Source organism: Lissotriton helveticus, chromosome 5_1 (genome assembly GCF_964261635.1).
Source record: "Lissotriton helveticus chromosome 5_1, aLisHel1.1, whole genome shotgun sequence".
Taxonomy (NCBI): Eukaryota; Metazoa; Chordata; class Amphibia; order Caudata; family Salamandridae; genus Lissotriton; species Lissotriton helveticus.
In genome coordinates, this window is record NC_136065.1 from 1,175,859,525 (window position 1) to 1,175,880,579 (window position 21,055).

The window sequence follows — 21,055 nt, forward strand, 5'->3', positions numbered from 1 at the left end:
GTGAGCCCATTTGCTCCACATAGCTAAAAGAATGTATTCTTTGTTGCCCATTCTTGTAATTAATTGATCCAACAACTCTTTACTGTCCAGCTATTCATTCATTGGGCCATGAAGCCCTATCTCCAATTTCCATTAAATGATTGGACAAGGTTCAATAATGAAAAATATGTTGTAAGACTCAGCATATTTGCATTTTTTTTTCTCAAAAATGTAGTGTGGGAGAACCCTCGCACCCATCCAAACAGTCCTTGCAGTGATCATGCCAGCTTGCTATGCTCACTCACTACATGCAGCATGGGGGCTAGTCTGACAAATTTGGCATGGCTGCCTTTGGTGTCCAGTTCAGCCCTGTGGACTGAAGAACCCAAAGCTGCCTTGGGAAAAATGCTCAAATCAGCCTTATCTCGCTCGCTTTCTCTCTCCTCGCGCTACCTCTCTTTTTTCATCCATCCGTCCATTCTCCCTCTCTTCTCCCTCTCTGATCACTGACACTCTCTCCCTCCCTTTCTCCATCTCTTTCTTGCTCTATTAAAGACCCCCCTGTGTCTTCTGCAATTAACCTCGGGATCCTGGGGAAAGTGACTGAGGCGGCAGGGAGCGGCCTTGGGGTTGTTAAACCGGCCTCCAATGGCTCCAGACCCGGGTATGGAGAGCTCGAGAGGAATCTCGCGAGACTGAGTTAGAATCACCTTGACATGACAATGGAGCTGGTTTGAAGAGAGTAATTTTAGAACTACTTAATGAAAGATGTGCGAGAGTGTTGCAGAAATCAGACTGACCCGTCCTGCTTGAACGAGGTTTCTGTTTACCGACATGAAAACCACTGACCCGGAATGGAATTCTGTTCTCAGCCACTGAGGCGGCTCACCTGAGAGCTAGCCTCCTCTGATTACTTTCGAGAAGTATTACATGCGTAAAACGACCTATAAGCATCTGGCTCCCCAAATCCGTTTCCTCCTTGTAACCCATGCAAACACCTTAATATAGAATAAACTATAATGGTGTCCGATGTTTCCCTTATATGCAAAAAAAAGTGTGGGCGTTGTGAGTTTTATTACGCAAAGGATTGTTATGGTAGGCTGCATGCTAGCAAAAGACCCTCTATATCCGTCCCTAAACACACTTGGTGCATGTTTTAGTCCATACATATGACCTGAACAGTGGAGTAGCTATCAACAGTGCAGCAAGTGCAGTCGCACCAGGGCCCGGGAGCTTGAGGAGCCCACTTTACCTAATTAGTAGCTGTTTTTAACTACAAAAGCAGGGACGAGGGTTCCAATGTCCCTGCTGAACTTAGGGACCACAACACTTTTGGTACACTACTGGCTCTAAAGAAGACTATACAAGCCACTGACAATGCTATCCTTCCCCGCCACAATGTCTGGACGGGGAGTTAAAGGCAGTCTTGGAAATGTTTTAACAGCAAAGCGACTGCTGTTGCTGTGATCACTCTTTTTATCTTCATAGATGTTTGGGTCGTTCTGCTTCTAGAGGTCTTATTACAGAAAGTGCCCCGGGGGCGCAATGGGCATGTGCACTCGCTTTGTGCGCCCTGAGGCACTTTGGTATTACAGAAAACGTCACTGACCCTGGTATGCCCCTTCTGTAATACTGATAGCACTAACACACACACACACACACATGCAACGCCAGCGCCAATATGAGATGGCATTCCCTCATTTGCATGGGGTCGTGCTTTACATCTATTGATCTGGCCCCCTTGTGTCAGACACATCACCCGTTAGTATTTAGGTATTTGGTATAAGAAATTCTGTCTACTTTTCTAATGTACCTCTGATTCTTCGTTTTGTATTTGTATTGGGTATTTAGAAAGCACATGGATGTCAGAACTTCATGCCAATAAGGAGCTCAAATCAAGCATGATATGACTTTTGCAATTGGGACATTAAATGAAAAGCTAGGTGTTCAGTTATTTTCCAAAGGTAGCGTGGGAGGGCAGAGAATCAATAAAAAGAGGAAGAGAGTTCCATAGCTAGGCTGCAGTCACTGTGTAAGGAAAGGAAAGGGATAAATTAAGGACTCTTTTCAGAGATAACAATTACAAAACAAGACTTAACTACAGCGCTGAACTGAGAGCTCAACGTTAGAGCTCAGTGGAGCTAAAATCTTCAGTTTTTCACAACTGATCCTGGGGTCAGTTTAGGGCCCAGAGATGGGGGCCAGAAAAGAAGATCCCAGATCAGAGATGGCTTTAGAGAACGGAGTATCTCGATGTTGCCCTGTTTGATTTCACGGAGTTGAGCGTACTTTAGATAAACAATCACAGAGACACTTTGCTAGAGCTCCTGATGACAATTTGTGTGTCGTAGAGGAAAATATGAAACGCGCAAGACTGAATAAGGTGTGCTAAAGATTAAAGAACTGCGGCAACAAAATCGATCCTTGACGGACACTAAATGGACATGGTCTAAGGGATGAGAAATAGGGTGGAAGTGATACTTGGAAAGTTATTGGGAATGGTTTAGGGGTGAGTGGAAAAAAACAGGATTTATATTTACCCTTCAAACTCTTCTAATCATATCATTTGCACCTCCACTATTCTGTTCAGCTCGCCCAACTATGTTGAAAATCCGGCTTTTTGGTGAAATTGAGATTTTGTTTTTCTCCAAACCTGATATTGTGAAGTAACCCACGCCTAGTTACCAAGACCAATCATGCACAGGCATTGCGTTCTTCGAAGGCCACAAAGACTTACAATGCAGCTGCTCTACTGTTGACACGTGCTTCCCCCTTTGCAGTGGATGAAGTCTGATCAGTACTATCTAGCAACAAAGTATGTATTCAGTTCTACTTGAGAACCGTAGCACTTCCTCATATTATGCTTTCCTGAGTGCAGCCCTCTTTTACTTCACCACAGTACATATGGCCATGACTCAGTCGAGTGTCTGCAGCATTAGCCTTTTCATCCAACACTGGGTGCACAAGCCTTCTTGAGTGTAACACTGCTGGAGTAAAACTCTAATATGTTGAATGGCAGAAGCAGATTCATCCAGTTGGTGTTGAGTGGTGAAGAACGGCATTAACAAAACGTGAGTGGAAGAAAATGGATTGCCCACTTAGGTCATTTGTCTTTACCTTCCCGACCATTTTTCTTTTGAAATTGGCAAGTTGACACCAGGAGCGCACCACTAGAAAATGACTCGGTGCCGTCATTGTTGAAAAGCATTGCTTCCTAACTTTGGACCTCATGCCAGACAAGGCACCCTAGTGCTCCAACTGGCTGGCAGGAAGTTAGACACTAGCAGGCAACATTTGCAGAAAGGTACACGCCTGTATGGAGCTCTGTGATCCTCCCGGAGGTGGTGCTGGCATATGGCGTGATCTGGAAACCACACCTATTCGATGAGCACACAACGGCTCCTTCAAGGATAAATCCAATGGGACAGATGGGATGTATATCTGTTAGAACCCAACAGAGATTCTGCAGTCTGCTGCGTCACTGCCGGTTCCCAGTCTAGTATGGTGGAGATGGAAAAGGGAACATGCCAGTGATTTCACACTCACTTGAGATGGTCCAGGTGCAAAGGAAAACAATTAGTGCACAAATCCATATACTCACAAGGAAAACTCCACAAGAACAGGAAGCTACCTTCTTTTAAGGCTTTGAAGTCTTCTCTGCACTTTTTACACCCTAAATATGTACATCATCGAGTCCCTGCAGGGAATAGACATGCCATTTGCCTGAACCCTAGAGGAAGAGAAGGTGGTTACTAGAGAACAGGAATCATTCCTATATGTGCCTGGTCCTTTCACAGACCTCAAGAAAGAAGCAGATCCTCAAAGGATCCACCAAATTTTGTTCTCCAGGATCCTTATAAAAGTGAACCAGGAAAACAAGAGTGACTGACACCAACAGAGTTTGAAATTGGGTACAGCCTTTCTGAACACAGGTAAGGCAGAAGACATAGCTGTATTCTACAAGTGCGGCCTAGAGTATATAGCATAAAGTAAACTCTGTATATCAATAGAGAGAGGCCCAAACACACACTCACACACTTTAGTGAATTTACTTCATGACTTTCAAGTTCAAGTTTATTTAATTTTATTTGGTTCTCCACTGAGAACCACAAATATGTAATACACCATATTCAATTATAAACCACTTTGTTAAAAAGTTTTCATTCTAATACAAAGGTAAAAATGATTAAAAAAATTTAAAAAGGTTATAACATACAAATTCATTTGGAGGAGCTTTACATAGGATAATCAATTTGTGTGCTTTGCTGATTCTACATTTAACGTAGATTGGTTGTAGAAACCTTTTTCTTGCCATAGCAACTGTTGCATTTGGGCAGGTGAACAATAGATGCTCTAAGTCCTGGTCTCCACCGTTACACAGATTACAATTAGTGCTTTCTTTTAAGTGCCACCTATGCGTTAGTGTTTTTACAGGAAGTATTCCTAATCTGAGCAGCACAATCAATCTCCTAGCCCCGTGATTAAGATTACAGTTTATATACTGTTGAGGGTGCTTAAAAGCAATGGATTCAGCGACATTTTTATAAAGAGGCAATTTAAAACAATGCTGAACGTCAAGGTCAAAGCTGAGTCTTGGGGTAAAATGTTTTAGGAAGAGTTTCAGGTGGGAGGGTGTCCAGGATAGTAGCAAGTTAGTATTAGTCTCTGAAAGTTTGAAAGCAGTTAAGACATTTCTTGTAAATACATGCTTCGATGAATCGCGTTCAAATGTTTCTATTTTAAGCAAGGATCGAAGCGTTCCTTCATCTGCATGTAGGAGGTTGTATGCCCACCTGATGATATTAGCAATTCCTCTGGCATAGGCACTAGTTAATGAAAACTCCAGGCGGAGGGCTTGTACTGGTACCGCCTGGGACAGCTTTGTGAGTTTCCGTAGGATCTTACCTTCTTTTAGATCTAAAAAGCTCCATTGACTTACTCCATGACTTGGTGAATGCAAATAGTAAACTTGAGTCAAATGCACTTTAAAATGAGACTATGGTGAAGTGAATGGATCATATGAGGACAGCAACTAAAGAAAATTATTTTGCATGTTTTAACCACTTCGACGCTAATGACAAAGCCAGCTCGTCATGGGCGTTACCTGCCCTGCGCTCATGACGAGCTGGCTTTGTCACAAACAAGCCATTTGCTCCTCTTTCAGCGCAGGGCAGGTAAACGCGGTAGCGCTGAAGGTGTTAAGCTACATTGCACCCTCTTTCATGTCATAGCTCTCATGGACATTATAGCTTTGTTCATGCCTCATTAAGATGCTTTGTCTTCTTTTGTCTCGTGTTCTCCTCTTCTGTGGTTGCTTTTTGTCTATCACCTGGCATGGTAATTGTGTCAGAGACAAAGAGAAGTGATTCTGTCGCCTGTAATGACAGACATTTTAGAATAGGCGGATGCAACACAAAACCAGGACTGCAATAGAAGAAGCTTGTGTACATACAACACAGACACTGTAGAAGATGGGAAGGTTTGGTGAATTGCAACAAATAATTAAGGAAGGCAGCAATGTGGAGAAGGTCATTCATCGGCGAGCTCATTCTCTTCTTGGCGTGTTTCCTGTTTTACCCCAATATCACTCTTATACGCTGTCATTATTGGCTTGCTGGTGGTAATGACCCTCGCTACAGAGGTAGTGAGTAGATTACTGACCTTATGTCATTATTAGGAGGGCGGTGAACTGATTGAATACTTCGCTTGGTCTGTTTAGGTGGCAGTGCTTGCGTGGTCTGGAAGGGAGGTGGGGTGGGGTGAGGGATACAAGGCAGGTGAGCTGTCCTGGGAGCCCAGTGAGAGAATTAGCACCAGGGAGTTCAGGTGACCTCCTTACTCTACTTTCCTATACCGCAAGCTACTATAGTCACAAGGACTGTCTGAGCGGAGGTCTGAAGGTCTTTGGGGAAGAATGCCACAGCCTCTGTGTACACTCCACTCAATGCCCAAAGCCTCTTATGAGCATCTCCCACTTAGTGCAACACCACCGCTCCCTTTCAGATGTCCGTATCCAATCAATGGTGTGCGGAAGAAGGAGAAGTGTGGCTCACTGGTTAGAGGAGGCAGACCCTGAAGCAGAGGTCAGACCCGGGACCAGGGTTCAAATCCCGACGCGGCAGGGTCTTGAGCTCAAATGTCTACGGACTCGATAATTCTCGCTTCGGTGCCTACTCGAATCATACGTTCAAACTCTGCAACTCTGGGCAATAGCTTGCTTAATCTCCACTACGGCCCCCCGCGGCGGGATGCCTGGCTTTCACCTTGGGGATGCCCAGTACGGGTTATCTCACAGGGAAAAGCCAGGACGGGTTCCCAAAGCAAGCGCCTTGAGACCTTGCTGTGAAAAGGCGCTATATAAGAACCTTTGACATGACATTTGACATGACATGGTGTGCGAATGCAATTGTGGTCACAGACCAATGATACACTTAATTACAAATGAGGAGGATGACCACTTTTGCCCCCCTTAAAATTTGCAGTTTGTAGTGAAAATTTTGGGTTCGATTTTTATAGTGTCACAGCCTTCAATTTTGTGAATCACTGGCTTGGCGACTGCATAAACCTTTAGTATATCTGCCTTAGTTCTGCAGAAAGAGCTGTACGTAGGGCTACAATCTGTCATTCTCCGTCATGCTTCAAGTGAAGCCTGTTCAGGAAGTTCCTTTCTTTTTTGGTTTTCTGCTTGCAGTGATTGCCCTCTCATGTTGCTTTGTTCAGTGGTGGTTATCCAGGCTTAGACTATGTGTTTTCTGGTCGCCAAGTTGCTCATCCCTGGCCAGTGTTCACCTCTGACATGGCTACTCCAGCACTGACGTCCAGGGTATCTTTGAATTGCCTGAAAAAAACTTTGGGTCAGATTTACCAGTTTTTCACGCAGCACTATGTAGCAGCTGCAAATGCTGCACTGAGTTAGAAGGAGAGAGCAGGAGAGTGCCCTATTTACAGAAATATGGCACTCTCCTTCACTCTCCCTAACACCGGCACAGAAATGTGCTCCCCTGCGTCTCGGACACAGCTCTTTGCACCTTAGTCCAAGGGCATCTCCATGAATCTAGCATTGGTTTTGTACTGTAAGGATTCCCTTCCAGTAAAAAATACTAAGCTTAGACTAACTTTAAACCTGTTACCCTTTATATGTGTGATGTACAGTGGAGCACACATGCAAAGTCGGCAAAGAAAGGAGAAATAAAATCATTTCTCGTTTATAGTCCTATCTGAAATGAGTGCTATTTTCTTACGCTAAACCTTGTCTACTTTTTTAAGTAAATAGGGTTTAGCGTCACAAACCTTGTGAGGTTGCATGGGAACACTGTAGTATCTTGGTATTCCCTATGCTATCCTTCTCTCCCTCTATTGGAATGTTCATGTGATGCACCTTTCAGAATGTTGGTGTCCTGCCTGTGAGTTTACAGTTGGCTGGGCTGAGCACCATGCTGGATGCTCCTGGTGGGGTCTCTCAGTAGATCTTGGATTAAAGCATCACTAAATACTACTCAACGTGTGGACTTATCATCATTACATTTATGGCGACTATTTTAAGAAAGAACCTACACCTGTCAAGTCTGGAAGTACTTCCAACCGTTTGAAATTAAGAAAGGAAACTGAAAACCATGAAAGGACCTCCTGCAACAAGAAAAGCTACCCCAACAGCCAGCATGACCCCACCAGTGACCTACAACCGGTCGCCCACAGCAGTCTGGCAGCCATCCTGTGAAACAGTGAGTCTAAATATTTTAAATTGGAACTATGCCCTGACGCTGGGTAAGCCTGTTTGTTGTGACTTTGGGACTCATGCTGTATCCTCACATGAGGGTAAGCATTTAATTTGCCAACTCTGCCTGTTGTCCTATTTACAAGGAGAGCCCACTATATGCTGTTTTGGAACTGTGCCATCAAGAATTAATCCTAATCTTGTCAGTTCCTGGCTCATCATATGCTGTACCTTCACATGAGAAGAATCCTTTCTATGCTGTTTGAGAAAGAAGTGTGACTGGTGGGGTCTCTCAGTACATCTTGGATTAAAGCATCACTAAATACTACTCAACGTGTGGACTTATCATCATTACAAACACCTTTGCACCACCCATGGTATTCCCCCTTGGTGCTTAGTAATGGAAAGTGGCACTATACACTGCTTTGTGTTACTTTCAAGTGATTTTCCAGCATAAAGCAGGTTTTACACTGGAAAGTAAATAGGTGAACAAATATTTTGTTTCGTTTTATGTCACTTTTCTGATGCAAACATGGCGTTAAATCTTAGTAAATAGACCCCTTAGTGTGTAAAACCTGTCATTGGTATTGTAGCAGAAGTGGCATAGTTGTGCAGAGTATTCCATGGAAATCTACCCCATGGTACATTTAAATTTATGTTGGAGCTCTGCCTAGTCAAGATTATAGACAGATAGACATAGAAGGACGTCAGATGAATGCTGCCAGGTCAGGGTGTTCACTGTTCTGCTCTCCACTTTAACACCACAAGCCCTATTCAGCCTCCAGATGTGTCTTTCCTCTTTGACTAGGATGTCTTTAGTCAAATGTGTCAATGTAGGACTGGGGCTTGCAAAGTTTCTCTTTACATCGGGTAAATGAATTGATGACATCATCTGTACTGACCTACAAAAATCCCAGTGTCTTCATATGTGGGGGAGGGGGTGCGTGGAAGGGGTGTCTTCGGGGGAGAGTTGGCTTTGTTGGACTGTTCTTGGCTTAAAATAAAATCTTACCTGTGATCTGTGATGGTGCTCTGGTGTTGTGGGCAGTCACCTGGTAAAGTGGATGTGTTTGACCATCTCTCCTAGTAATGCGCTGCTCCGCCGCGGTGGACATCCTCTTCCTCCTGGACGGCTCCTACAGCATTGGCAAGGGCAGCTTTGAGCGCTCCAAGCACTTTGCCACCAAACTGTGTGACGCACTGGACATCAACCCCGACAGGGTGAGTCAACATCCTATTTACTACACTAAGAGAGGAAACAAGGTAGTGCATCATACAACTAGGGCTCTGGATTTGCTGTTTTAAACCACTTTACTCTATGCATATAGACATTAGCAGCACTCTTTCAGAGGAAGTCATAACTCCTTACTTCGGATAATGTTTAGTGAATGCCCAATGTATTATTTTCTCATCATACTTTTTAAAGTGCTGATAACACTATGTCGGTCTACATTCGTGAAGCTGGAGGCGGCCAGCTGCCAGTTCCTTTCGGAACAATTTTTAATTTCATAAAAAAGTGTGCTCTAAAGAATAGGGCTCATGTGTTCCAAGGCATGCTGCTTTGAAAATAAAGTGCTGTGATTTTATTGGGCGGGGAGCACAGCAGATGCAAACTGATCTTATGAGAAAATTAGGCGGGAACATCCAAGGACCTTTAAAATGCCAACATGTCTGTAGTCCTGCCGCAAGTGTTTCATGCTTTATTTTTTTAGTATATGTTTCTTAATTCTATCTCTCTTGTTTTGCTTTAAGGACATTTCCGATAAAAGCAAAAAAGTGTTGTGTGGAATGCTTGAATTAATCTCAGCCAGTGGCATTTATTCTGGGCTGCATTTCCAGCCCACTGTTTCTTTGCACCAAGCACATTGGCAAACCAAATTCAAGTCAGCTTCGGTCCTACTCAAGGAGGAACAGTCCATCTCAATTACAACGCCAGTGCCATATCTGATAAGGAAAACAAGCGACCCCAGACCTGTTTCAGCTTCATTATGTTCTTACTTTTAGGCCTGGGAGGAATTTCAATTACGCCAGAGTAATCGGAGTAAACCGGTAATTCCGCGTTACTCTTTAACACGGAATTACTGATAATTACTCGATTACTCAACTTTAAGCGTAATTTGTGAGGAAAAAATCCTACAGCAAGCGTGAGCGACTGCCCGCACTTGCTATTTATGTTCTGTTGCATTCAGCTCTATTTCTTAGCGCGAAATGCATCCTCGAGTCAATTATTCTTGCATTATCATCTGTAATATTCATTGTCTACATGGCTCCAGTCGCTCGGATTTCCCATTTCCCCACACTGATTACCACATATTGGCCAATTATATACAGATCCATATCAATTTTGAAAATTAGTCTGAATATCTCCATCCTCGTGGCTCACTGCCTATCACAAGTTCAGCTCTCCATGTATAAAAACTGGCTCTGCTCCATTTGGGATAAGACTGATATCCTACTCATTGATCTCCCATACCTGTGACTCAGCCGTAATACTGTGTACAACTCCACTGTCTGTAGAATTAATTTAAAAATTCAGAGTATAGTTTTCCAGGGATCTTTCTTTGCTACTGCTATCCCTAAAACAGCCATCCACCATCTACATTGTCTTACAAGAATCCAGCTTTGCTGCACCTCTTCCATAAAATTATTTTAGCCTGCAGTAATCATGTCCCACTTGGACTGCTGCAGTGGAATACAGTGGCGTAGAAAGGAGGGGGCAGCAGGATCATACATCACTACCATTAAAATTCCCTCTATTGGTTACCGATCTAAGAGAGATAACAATTCAAAATCCTCTGCATTGACCACAAAGCTGCACCGTTTCTTTGTCAAAGTTATCTTACCAAGCTGATATTTGCAAATAATTTCTATGTCCCTAAACTCTGGCATTGTATTCCTTGAACTCAGGCAGGGGAAAGCTAGACAAATGCTAAAAACAGCCAATTTGGACCCAACAGAGGCTTCCATGTCCCATCACCCTTCTTCCAGCCTCAGCCAATATCCTGAAGTCTGTTGTTGCAACTCAACTTTTAATTTTTTATTTTATTCTTTTTATTGAGAGTTGTTACAAACGTCATCAGATTTACACAACAATGAGACAAATAATCACTTTACCTCATAATGTAGCATTTTTCATTGTTACATGTTACATAATACAATGTTGAAAACAGGTGCTATCACAAAGATTGTGAGGGCATCCCTGAGTCGGGCACACCTTAGGTTCTTGAATAAGACTCCTCAAAAAAGCTTATGAAGAATATTTATTCTTGTTCCAAATTTATGCATAATTCTTCTTGATATTCCAATTCATATCAATCGTTTTACATAGATCTTGGTTATAACTTGATATATTGTAATTCACTCTTCTAAATACTCCAATGCATTTCGGGCAGCCTTGCCCTTTATCAAGGAGCGCTGAAAACAAGGATATAGCCATCAATACTTGTGTGCTGTGTACTGTTAAGACACTGCATAACTAATAAACTGTGCTGGATACATGCTATGTGTAGGAGGTGACCCGCTAGTGGGGAAACTATCGTGTATACAATCATACTGCTTTTCACGAAGGGAGCGTGGATGGATTAAAAAGTGAAAAAATAAGTGAAGTGAAAAGAAGTGAACCGTGCGACCCAGGTCGAAAATAGTGAAAAGTTCTACACCGTGACTATCTGTGAAAAAGACGTAAGTGTCTCGAATGTGGTCTTACATTAGAAAAGAGACATGCATCATGACGAATTATAACGAAGTTACAATTGCTGTTTTTAACCAGAGAACGCTAATCGAGGGCTCAAACGGTGAGAGAACTCACAGAGAGTAAAACCGCCAATTTTACTTAGAGTCAGGATGTCAGGCGTCTGAGCGAAATATCAGGACTGGCCATTTCGATGAGTGTGCCGGTAGAAGGTGAACGATGATTTGTTACCGCCTGTGATTATGACGTGTGTGGAATCTAAGTGATAGAAATAAATGACGGACTAATGATGGTGAACAAAGTGTGGCGGCCATATTTGAATATGTGTACCGGTATGTGAAACATAGTTGAAAAACATAATTTAAGAAATACATATGCTTGCAGTATGTACATGCTATACTTAGTATTAGCCACATTTCAAAGAGATTAGGCATCAGAGACCCACAAAATAAGTGGTTAAATAAAACAACTGAATTCCATCCGATCATTAAGCCCAAAGGGCTTCATTGACTGCAATTTATAAATCCATGAGATTTCACGTTGTAATAAGTACTTATTATTGTCTCTGCCTTCACATTTTTTGATGATCTCAACTACCATGAATTTCAGTTGAGAAATGTTGTGTTTGTATTCCATAAAATGTAAGGCAATGTTCGATTTTTAATTTTTTGTTCTTATGTTGGATTTATGTTCGTTAATACAAACTTTGACCTTTCTTTCAGTCTTACCTATATACATTTTGCCACATGGGCATTTCACCAGGTAGATTAAATTAGCTGAATCACAGGTGGCATTCACTTTTAACTTAATGTCGTAACCCTTCATGAGGTGAGTAACCACATTGCTTTTAATGACATTATTGCAGTTACTGCAATTCATACATGCTTGCGTGCCTTTACTTACGGTTTCTTCGACAGGTTCCTTAGTTAGGATTTCTTTGATGTTCGCTTGTCTGGTATATGCGAAAATGGGTGGGTCCTTAAACAAATCTTGGAAATCAGGCTCACTGCTTAAGATTGACCAATGTTTCAAAATAATTTTTTTATAGATATTACTCACAGTAGAATGTTTAGATACTAGCACCATTCTGGTATCATCCTTTTTAGTCCTTGTCTTAAGTGTTTCCTCTCTGGGAATTAATGTTACTCGAGCTTCAGCTTCTTCCACTATCGAAGCGGGGTAGCCTCTTTCCAGGAATCTTGTACCCATTTCTTTGATTCGTTCTTTGGCCATAATTTGGTTAGATGTAATCCATTTAGCACGTAGCATTTGAGAAAAAGGTAAATGTCTTTTTAATGACCCCTGATGGAAACTTGAAAAATGGAGTGTGTTATTACGGTCAGTAGTTTTGCAATGTAAATCAGTTACAAAGCCCATAGGTGTCAAGGTGATCATTACATCTAGAAAAGTAATTGATTTGTCATTGATTTCCCATGTTAATTGAATTCTGTCATCAATGGTATTCAGTTTAGTCAAAGATTGCTCCAGATTTTCTCTCGTGTCTTTCCATTTAATGAATAAATCATCAATATAACGAACAAAAAATTTCAAGTTTTTTGCCCAATTAGTGTCTCCATAGATGTTATTTTCCTCATATAATTTCATATAAATGTTTGCATATGTGGGCGCCGCGCAATTACCCATGGACATCCCGAATAGCTGCAGATACCATTCCTGGTTATGTTCAAAATAGCTGTGATAGAGCGTGAATATCATCAATTCCATTAAAAATTGTTGCATGGAAGCTTCGATATTGCTGTTCAAGATGGCATTTTCGATGGCCTCAATTCCCCCGCCATGGGGGATTGAGGTATACAGTGAACTCACATCAGCAGTACATAAGGTTAAGTGATCGTCTGGGTCGATAGTAACCTCTGACAGTTTTACCAAAAATTCAGTAGTGTCTTTAATGTAACTTTTCATACTCTTAACCATGGGTTGTAGGTATCTGTCCAGGAATGTCCCCACCGGTTCATGTAGGGATCCTCTGGCAGATACTATGGGCATAAAAGGCGGATCTTCGAAACTTTTGTGTATTTTAGGCGTCATGTGGATGGATGGACTTCTGGGATGTTCTTGAAGCAAATATTTTTGGGTTTTATTATCAATGGTTCCTATTTCAAGAGCTTTCATTAGAATCTCATTGAGTTTATCTTGGAAAATTTTAGTGGGATTGCCATCCAGTTTCGAGTATGTTTTGTCATCCAAGATATGTTCCATGATCTTCCTGTTGTACATCTCAGTGTTCAAAATCACCAGGGCACCCCCTTTGTCAGCTTTAATGCATTTAATGTCTTTGTTATTCGCAATCTTTTTTAGGGTATCTTGGTCTTTCTGTGTGATGTTTTTATGAATCTTCTTTTTAAAGTTGATTTTGGAAATGTCTTGTTTGACTAAATTTTCAAAGAGATCAATACATTTGTGGCTGCATGGTGCTTGGTAGGAACTATGTGGTCTTAGGCCCATAAGTTGATCTGGTGTATGGGTGGAGGTAACACATTATTAAAAAAGTGTCTCAACCTTAGTTTTCGGGTAAATTTAAAGGTGCTGATGTCTAACTCCAGTTGATTGGTCTGGGTTGTCGGAATGAATGATGTCCCTTTTTCTAGAAGTTTCATTTCATATGATTTTAGCGTGGTATCAGAGATGTTTATCACTAAGTGTTTTTCTTTTTGTTGTCCTTCTTTAGAATTGTACTTCGTGTGTTTGGGTGAGCTTTCTCTTTTTCTTTTTCTAGTGCCCCGCCTGGGTCTCCTCTTGCGTCCGGGCCTAGATCTAAAAAAGGCCCCATACTTGCTGAACTTTGTGATAGCACTCGTTTTCAACTAGTATTTGACGTGTATGGATGGACACGCCTCCTGTTGGAGCACCCTAACAAAGTTGAACTTTTGAGATTTTCTTTATAATTAGTGGAAACTATTGTTGCTGTGCACCCCCTCGCGACAGTGTTCATACATAATACAATGTGGCATGAGTTCTATGCAGTTGAGATCAACATACAGTTCATGAGTCAGTCACTGTTGTCCATTGACAGATCTTCGGCCGGTAATGCACAAATATTACCTCTAGAGGCATTCCACTTTCCCCATACCCATTCCCACTTCTTGGGGCATCCTCTGTGTATGTATACTGCTCTTTCGGCCACCATCGCCATATCCATATCTTTACTCCAATCTCTTACCATAGGGGTAGCACGCGCTCCCCATTGTTTTGAAATATTTATTTTAGCTATGGTCATGCCGAGTGTCGCACATATTTGTGATGCATTATTAAGATCTGTGGCTTCCCAGATATTCAGAAGACATCTTCTGGGCTCCGGAGGTACCAAGGCCCTACTGATATTCGTTATCGTAGACATCACTGCCTACCAGTAAATTACAATTTTGGGACATTCCCACAGTGTATGGTAGAATATACCTGTTGCCCCACACTGTTGTAAGCAGAGCTGATAATCTGACCTGCCCATTTTTATATAACATCACCCTTGTATAGTAGATTCGGTGCAGCACTTTGAGTTGAACTAAGTGTAGTTTGGACGAGATTGCCACCTCTCTCGGGGACGCTAGTGTCTCCTGCCAGTCCGCCTCGTCCATGTCACCCTCCTCTTCCTGCCATCTCTCCCGTAGGGAAAGAGTGGGGTCCGGTGATTGTTAATAAGCTTTCGATATGTGAGGGACATGGCTTTTTTATACATGTGGTCAGTCAATAGTCTGTCCTCCAGGGGGGAAGCTTCTGGAAGGGCAGTGTCAGGTAGAATAACTGCCTTGAGTGCGTGCCGAATCTGGTGATAGCAGAACAGTTCAGTAGGTGCCATTTCGTATTGGTCCTGGAGTTGTGCAAATGGAATTACCTTTCCCTTGGCCCAGAGATCACCTACATGCGATATCCCTATGGCATCCCACCGTGTGAATCCCTTACTATTTCGCAGTGTACCCAACATGGCAGTGTCCCAGAGGGGTGTTGCTTGTGTGATTTTTTTTTTTTTTAGTCCAACCGAGCTTTCTGTGTGCCGTGTGCCAGAGATGGACCGTGTTTAGTAGGCCCTATCAAGGCCCTCTGGCGGTTAGTGTTGTATAATGTTCGGTTGAGTCCCTTCACTCCTAGCTTGAGTCTGTCTAGAACTTTTTTATTTTATTGAGGTCAAATTACATTGGTGGATGCTCTAGTTGATTTGAGGCCCATTCGCAGTTCTGAGACAGTCATAATGGCAGTGCTATTAGACCTGAAAATGGCAGATGATAGAAATTCCACTTATGCTTAAAATATTCTAGACCTATGAGCTGCCTTTGACACTGTAGACCATAATATACTAGTTGCAAGATTGCAACAGTGCTGTGTGAAAGGCATTTCCTAGTTTGTATCCTTTCTCACTGATAGATCCCAGAAAGTGATGATCTGTAACTTCTCATCTTCTGCTGCTGCCACTCCAACTGTCCCTCAGAGATCCATCATTTCCCTTTTTCATTTTAACATTTATGTGTTTACTTTGGCACTACTTATCAGGATATTTGAATCAACATTTTATACTTATGCAGCAATACTCAAATGATCTTTCAGCTTAATGAGCCAGGTTCTCAACTTGATGGCTTTATTAGCCCTCTCTGTTATGTCAAAACATGGATGGCTCATACTTGTTTAAAGATCAATTGGGAGAAGATGGAAGTCTTGATAGTGGAGATAAACCCCTGGTTCTGACCTCCATCCATCTGGCCTGACTCACTTAGTCCTTTTCCTATTGTTATCATTGTAGTTTTATAGAGTGCATAGCTGCCAGATTGGGGCTTCCCAGCACTGAGTACTTCATGGTAAACTGACCAGATCTAACAACACACACAGATTCAGAAGCGCCAGTGTTAGAATTGGGGGTCTCTAGTTGGCAGGGGTAGGTACCACTGTCCAAATAGGGACCCTTGCTTTGTGTCAGGGTAAGGAGGAAACCCTCTGAGATAACCCCTGCTCACCCCCTTGGTAGCTTGGCACGAGCTGTCAAGGCTTATCAAAGGCAATGTGTAAAGTATTTGTACCAAAACTCACAGTAACACAGTGAAAACACCACAAACTGACTCCACATACACAGTTCAAGAATATGGTTGCAAACGAGTTCTTAATGTTTGCGTTAAAATAATCCACAGTTGCGTGAAAAGTTCACAGTTGCGTCATGTTTAGTCAACAGTACCTTTAGATGCGACAAAGTTGCGGTGGAAAACAAGCGATGCGACACTCCTGAGACCTTGGGGGGCGATGCGACAATTCCGCTGCATGTAGCGGCGTGTTGCGATGACTCCGATCTGTATGGGGAGGGTTGCGATGACTTGTATGGATTCCTGTGCGGACGTTCCGTAGTCAAAAAGGCTCGCAAAGGCACGATGCGATGATTCTCGGGGCTCTGCTACGATTCTCGCAGCGACGTGATGCGGTGATCTCACCCAGCGATGACAGGCTCTGCGACGATGTTCGCAGCGGCGGAAATCTTCCCGCTAACGAAGGGTGTGACGTCTTCAGGCAGCGGCGATAGGCGCTGCGACGATCTTGGTCTTTGTAGCGGCGGGGATTTTCTTGCTCGGCCGGGATTGCGATACATTTTCTGTAGCAAAGTCTTTAAAAGCGTGGTTTCCAGCTCCCCAACACAGGTACAACTTCCAGAGGCACCACACATGGGCCACGCACTCCAGGAAGGACAGAACTCTCTCAGTAGAGTTCAAGGAAGCTAGGGGTGAAGTCCTTTTGTTCCTGGGACTTCATAACAGGGAGGCAGCTCTCTCTCAGGCCCTTGGAGATTCCTTCAAGCAGGGGGACACAGCACAAAGCAAAGTCCTTCCCCTCTCCTTGGCAGCAAAGCAACAGCAGGTCAGTCCAGCAGAGCAACAGCAGGAAAATCTTCCTTCTTCAGTTTCAGCTTTCTCCTTGGCAGAGGTTCCTTCTTGATTCCAGGATGATCTAATTTTCTGTTGTCAGGGGTCCTGTACTTATACCCCTAAAAGTCTTTGTTCTCTTTGTGCAAGTGGGCCCTGAGCCCGGTCTGAACCAGTTCTGGGTGTTCCTTGAGCACTTTGTTTTCCTGGCTTCTCCTTTCCTTTCAGAGTGAGGGGCAGGGTCGTCAGCCGCCCATCAGGAGGTGGAGCCAGCATTGTGGAAGGCGGCACAGCCCTATTCAGGCCCAGGTGCTATCTCCTCCCACCACTCAAGTTGCAAATATAGTCATTCAGCCTAGGGCTGACCCAGCCAGCTTCCTGGGGGCTCCCCAGCCCCTGTCACTCTCAAACCACACAGTCAATTCACAAACAGGCCAACGCACACAGAAAGGTCAGACAAGAGAACAGCTACTTTCTAAAAGTGCTGTTCTCAAACACAGGATTTAAAAACAACCTTTCCTAAAAGATGTGTTATTAAATTCTGCGTTCAGGGATACCAGACTTTTATGTCCCATCGTGTTCCTATGGGAAGATATGCTGGTAGCCACTGTAGCCAGCATCCCCCATGATAGCCTATGGAGCAAGATAGCCTTACAGCAGTGAAAAACGAAAATGGCTGTAATTCACTACCAGAGCATGTCACCTGCACAGGGGAACAGCCATTACAACGCGGGTTTTACCACGCGTTGCTTTTACATCGCATGCATTACAACGCATGCGATGTTACAACTCGTGGTAAAACCACGCATACCATTACATCGCATGTGCTTTTACAACGCATGCGATGTAATGTGTAATGGCGGCGGGGCCGGCTATTCATGTCGTTGTGAGGAAACGTAGGCTGTTTCCTCAAAACGACATGAAGCAAGCAGGAAGGAGGAAGCAGAATCCGATGGCGACGCTGGAGAGGAGAGAGGTAAGGGGGTTTGTGTATGGGGTGGGGGTTACTTATGTAGGGTTTAGGGTAGTTTAAAAGTAGTGTGGTAATGTTTGTGTGTGTGTTTTTTTAAAACGTTTTTGTGTGTGTTCTGTTTATTTAGTGTAGTGTATTAGGGAGGGTAGTATAGTGTTTATGTAGTGTAGTGATTTAGGTTTTAGGGTAGTGTAGTGTTGTAGTGTTTGTTTATTGTAGTGTATTAGGGTTTAGGGTAGTGTAGGGGTGGGAGTAGTGTGGGTAGTGTAGTAGTGTTTTAGGGTTTAGGGTAGTGTAGGGGTGGGAGTAGTGTGGGTAGCATAGTAGTGTTTTAGGGTTTAGGGTAGTGTAGGGGTGGGAGTAGTGTGGGTAGCACAGTAGTGTTTTAGGGTTTAGGGTAGTGTAGGGGTGGGAGTAGTGTGGGTAGCGTAGTAGTGTTTTAGGGTTTAGGGTAGTGTAGGGGTGGGAGTAGTGTGGGTAGCATAGTAGTGTTTTAGGGTTTAGGGTAGTGTAGGGGTGGGATTAGTGTGGGTAGCGTAGTAGTGTTTTAGGGTTTAGGGTAGTGTAGGGGTGGGAGTAGTGTGGGTATCGTAGTAGTGTTTTAGGGTTTAGGGTAGTGTAGGGGTGGGAGCAGTGTGGGTAGCGTCAGTGGCGTCACTAGGGGGGCGCGGGGGGTGCGGACCGCACCGGGTGACACCCTCACATGGGGGTGACACCAGCAGGCCTCTGTACATGGCACCCCCTGCACCGCACCCGAAGGCCTCGGAGAGACTCGATCCGCTTTAAAAACAAAAGCGAACAGAGATATTTTCCACCTATTCAAATTAAAATGTTCTCATTAGTTAAAGTTTGAAAAGTGTAGTAATGAGGGGCCCCCGCCATTTATATGGAAAAAGACACGGTGCTAAAGAGGGGGGGCCGGGGAGGGGGGGTATTAACCGCTTGGAAATTAGCTTTTACTTTAGCTGTTTCATATCGTAAAATTCTCACGTCTACAAACTCGCTGGTGCCTTGTACACAGTTTTCTTTTTGCATCTTGAAAAGCTTTAAAAGAGAAACCACATGAAAGCGGCAGAGAGTGTAAAAGGGGGGGGTCCTGCCCCCCCCCCCCCCCGGGGTTTAATGTGCGAGAGAGAGGGAGCTAGAGGGAGTAAGAAGACAGAGAGAGAGAGAGTTAGAGTGAGAAAGACAGAGAGAGAGGGAGTTAGAGGGAGTAAGACAGAGAGAGGGAGACAGAGGTAGCTAGCGGAAGTAAGACAGAGAGAGAGAGAATGAGCTAGACAGAGAGAGGGAGCTAGAGGGAGTACGATAGAGAGAGAGGGAGCTAGAGGGAGCAAGACAGAGAGAGAGGGAGCAAGACAGAGAGAGAGGGAGCTAGAGGGAGCAAGACAGAGAGAGAGGGAGCAAGACAGAGAGAGAGGGAGCTAGAGGGAATAAGAGAGAGGGAGCTAGAGGGAGCAAGACAGAGAGAGAGGGCGCTAGAGGGAGTAAGACAGAGAGAGAGGGAGTAAGACAGAGGGAGACAGAGGGAGCTAGAGGTAGTAAGACAGAGAGAGAGAGGGAGCTAGACAGAGACAGAGGGAGCTAGAGGGAGTAAGACAGAGAGAGAGGGAGCTAGAGGGAGCTAGACAGAGAGAGGGAGCTAGAGGGAGTAAGACAGAGAGAGAGGGAGTCAGAGGGAGCTAGAGGGAGCAAGACAGAGAGAGAGGGAGCAAGACAGAGAGAGCGAGCTAGAGGGAGTAAGATAGAGAGAAAGGGAGCTAGAGGGAGGAAGACAGAGAGAGGAGCTAGAGGGAGTACGACAGAGAGGGAGGGAGCTAGAGGGAGTAAGACCGAGAGAGGGAGGGAGACAGAGGGAGCTAGAGGGAGCAAGAGAGAGAGAGGGAGCTAGAGGGAGCAAGACAGAGAGAGGGAGCTAGAGGGACCAAGCCGGAGAGAGAGGGAGCTAGAGGGAGCTAGAGGGAGTAAGACAGAGAGAGAGGGAGCTAGGCGGAGCAAGACAGATAGAGAGGGAGCTAGAGGGAGCAAGACAGAGAGCGAGCTAGAGGGAGTAAGAGAGAGGGAGCTAGAGGGAGTAAGACAGAGTGAGAGGGAGCTATAGGGAGTAAGACAGAGAGAGAGGGAGCTAGAGGGACCAAGGCGGAGAGAGAGGGAGCTAGAGGGAGCTAGAGGGAGTAAGACAGATAGAGAGGGAGCTAGAGGGAGCAAGACAGAGAGGGAGCTAGAGGGAGTAAGAGAGAGGGAGCTAGAGGGAGTAAGACAGAGAGAGAGGGGGCTATAGGGAGTAAGATAGAGAGAGGGGGAGCTACAGGGAGCTAGAGCGAGCAAGACAGAGAGAGAGGGAGCTAAAGGGAGTAAGAGAGAGAGAGGGAGCTAGAGGGAGCAAGACAGAGAGAGGGAGCTAGAGGGACCAAGCCGGAGAGAGAGGGAGCTAGAGGGAGCTAGAGGGAGTAAGACAGATAGAGAGGGAGCCTAGAGGGAGCAAGACAGAGAGGGAGCTAGAGGGAGTAAGAGAGAGGGAGCTAGAGGGAGTAAGACAGAGAGAGAGGGAGCTATAGGGAGTAAGACAGAGAGAGAGGGAGCTAGAGGGAGTAAGACAGAGAGGGAGACAGAGGGAGTAAGACAGGGAGAGAGGGAGCTAGACAGAGAGGGAGCTAGAGGGATTAGGATAGAGAGAGAGGGAGCTAGAGGGAGTAAGAGAGAGAGAGGGAGCTAGAGGGAGCTAGACAGAGAGATGGAGCTAGAGAGAGTAAGACAGAGAGAGAGGGAGCTAGAGGGAGTAAGACAGAGAGAGGGAGACAGAGGGAGCTAGAGGGAGCAAGACAGAGAGAGAGGGAGCTAGACAG

The 21,055-nt window shown here is 44.3% G+C and overlaps 1 protein-coding gene across 1 annotated transcript in view; it reads left to right on the forward strand.

Annotated features, from left to right (window-relative positions):
* Positions 1 to 21,055, forward strand: part of VWA2 (von Willebrand factor A domain containing 2) — a 239,277-nt gene that overhangs the window by 20,215 nt on the left and 198,007 nt on the right. The window contains exon 3 of the mRNA XM_078641181.1: positions 8,781 to 8,914. Within this exon, the coding sequence (XP_078497307.1) occupies positions 8,781 to 8,914 (134 nt within the window). The remainder of the gene's footprint in view (positions 1 to 8,780; positions 8,915 to 21,055) is intronic.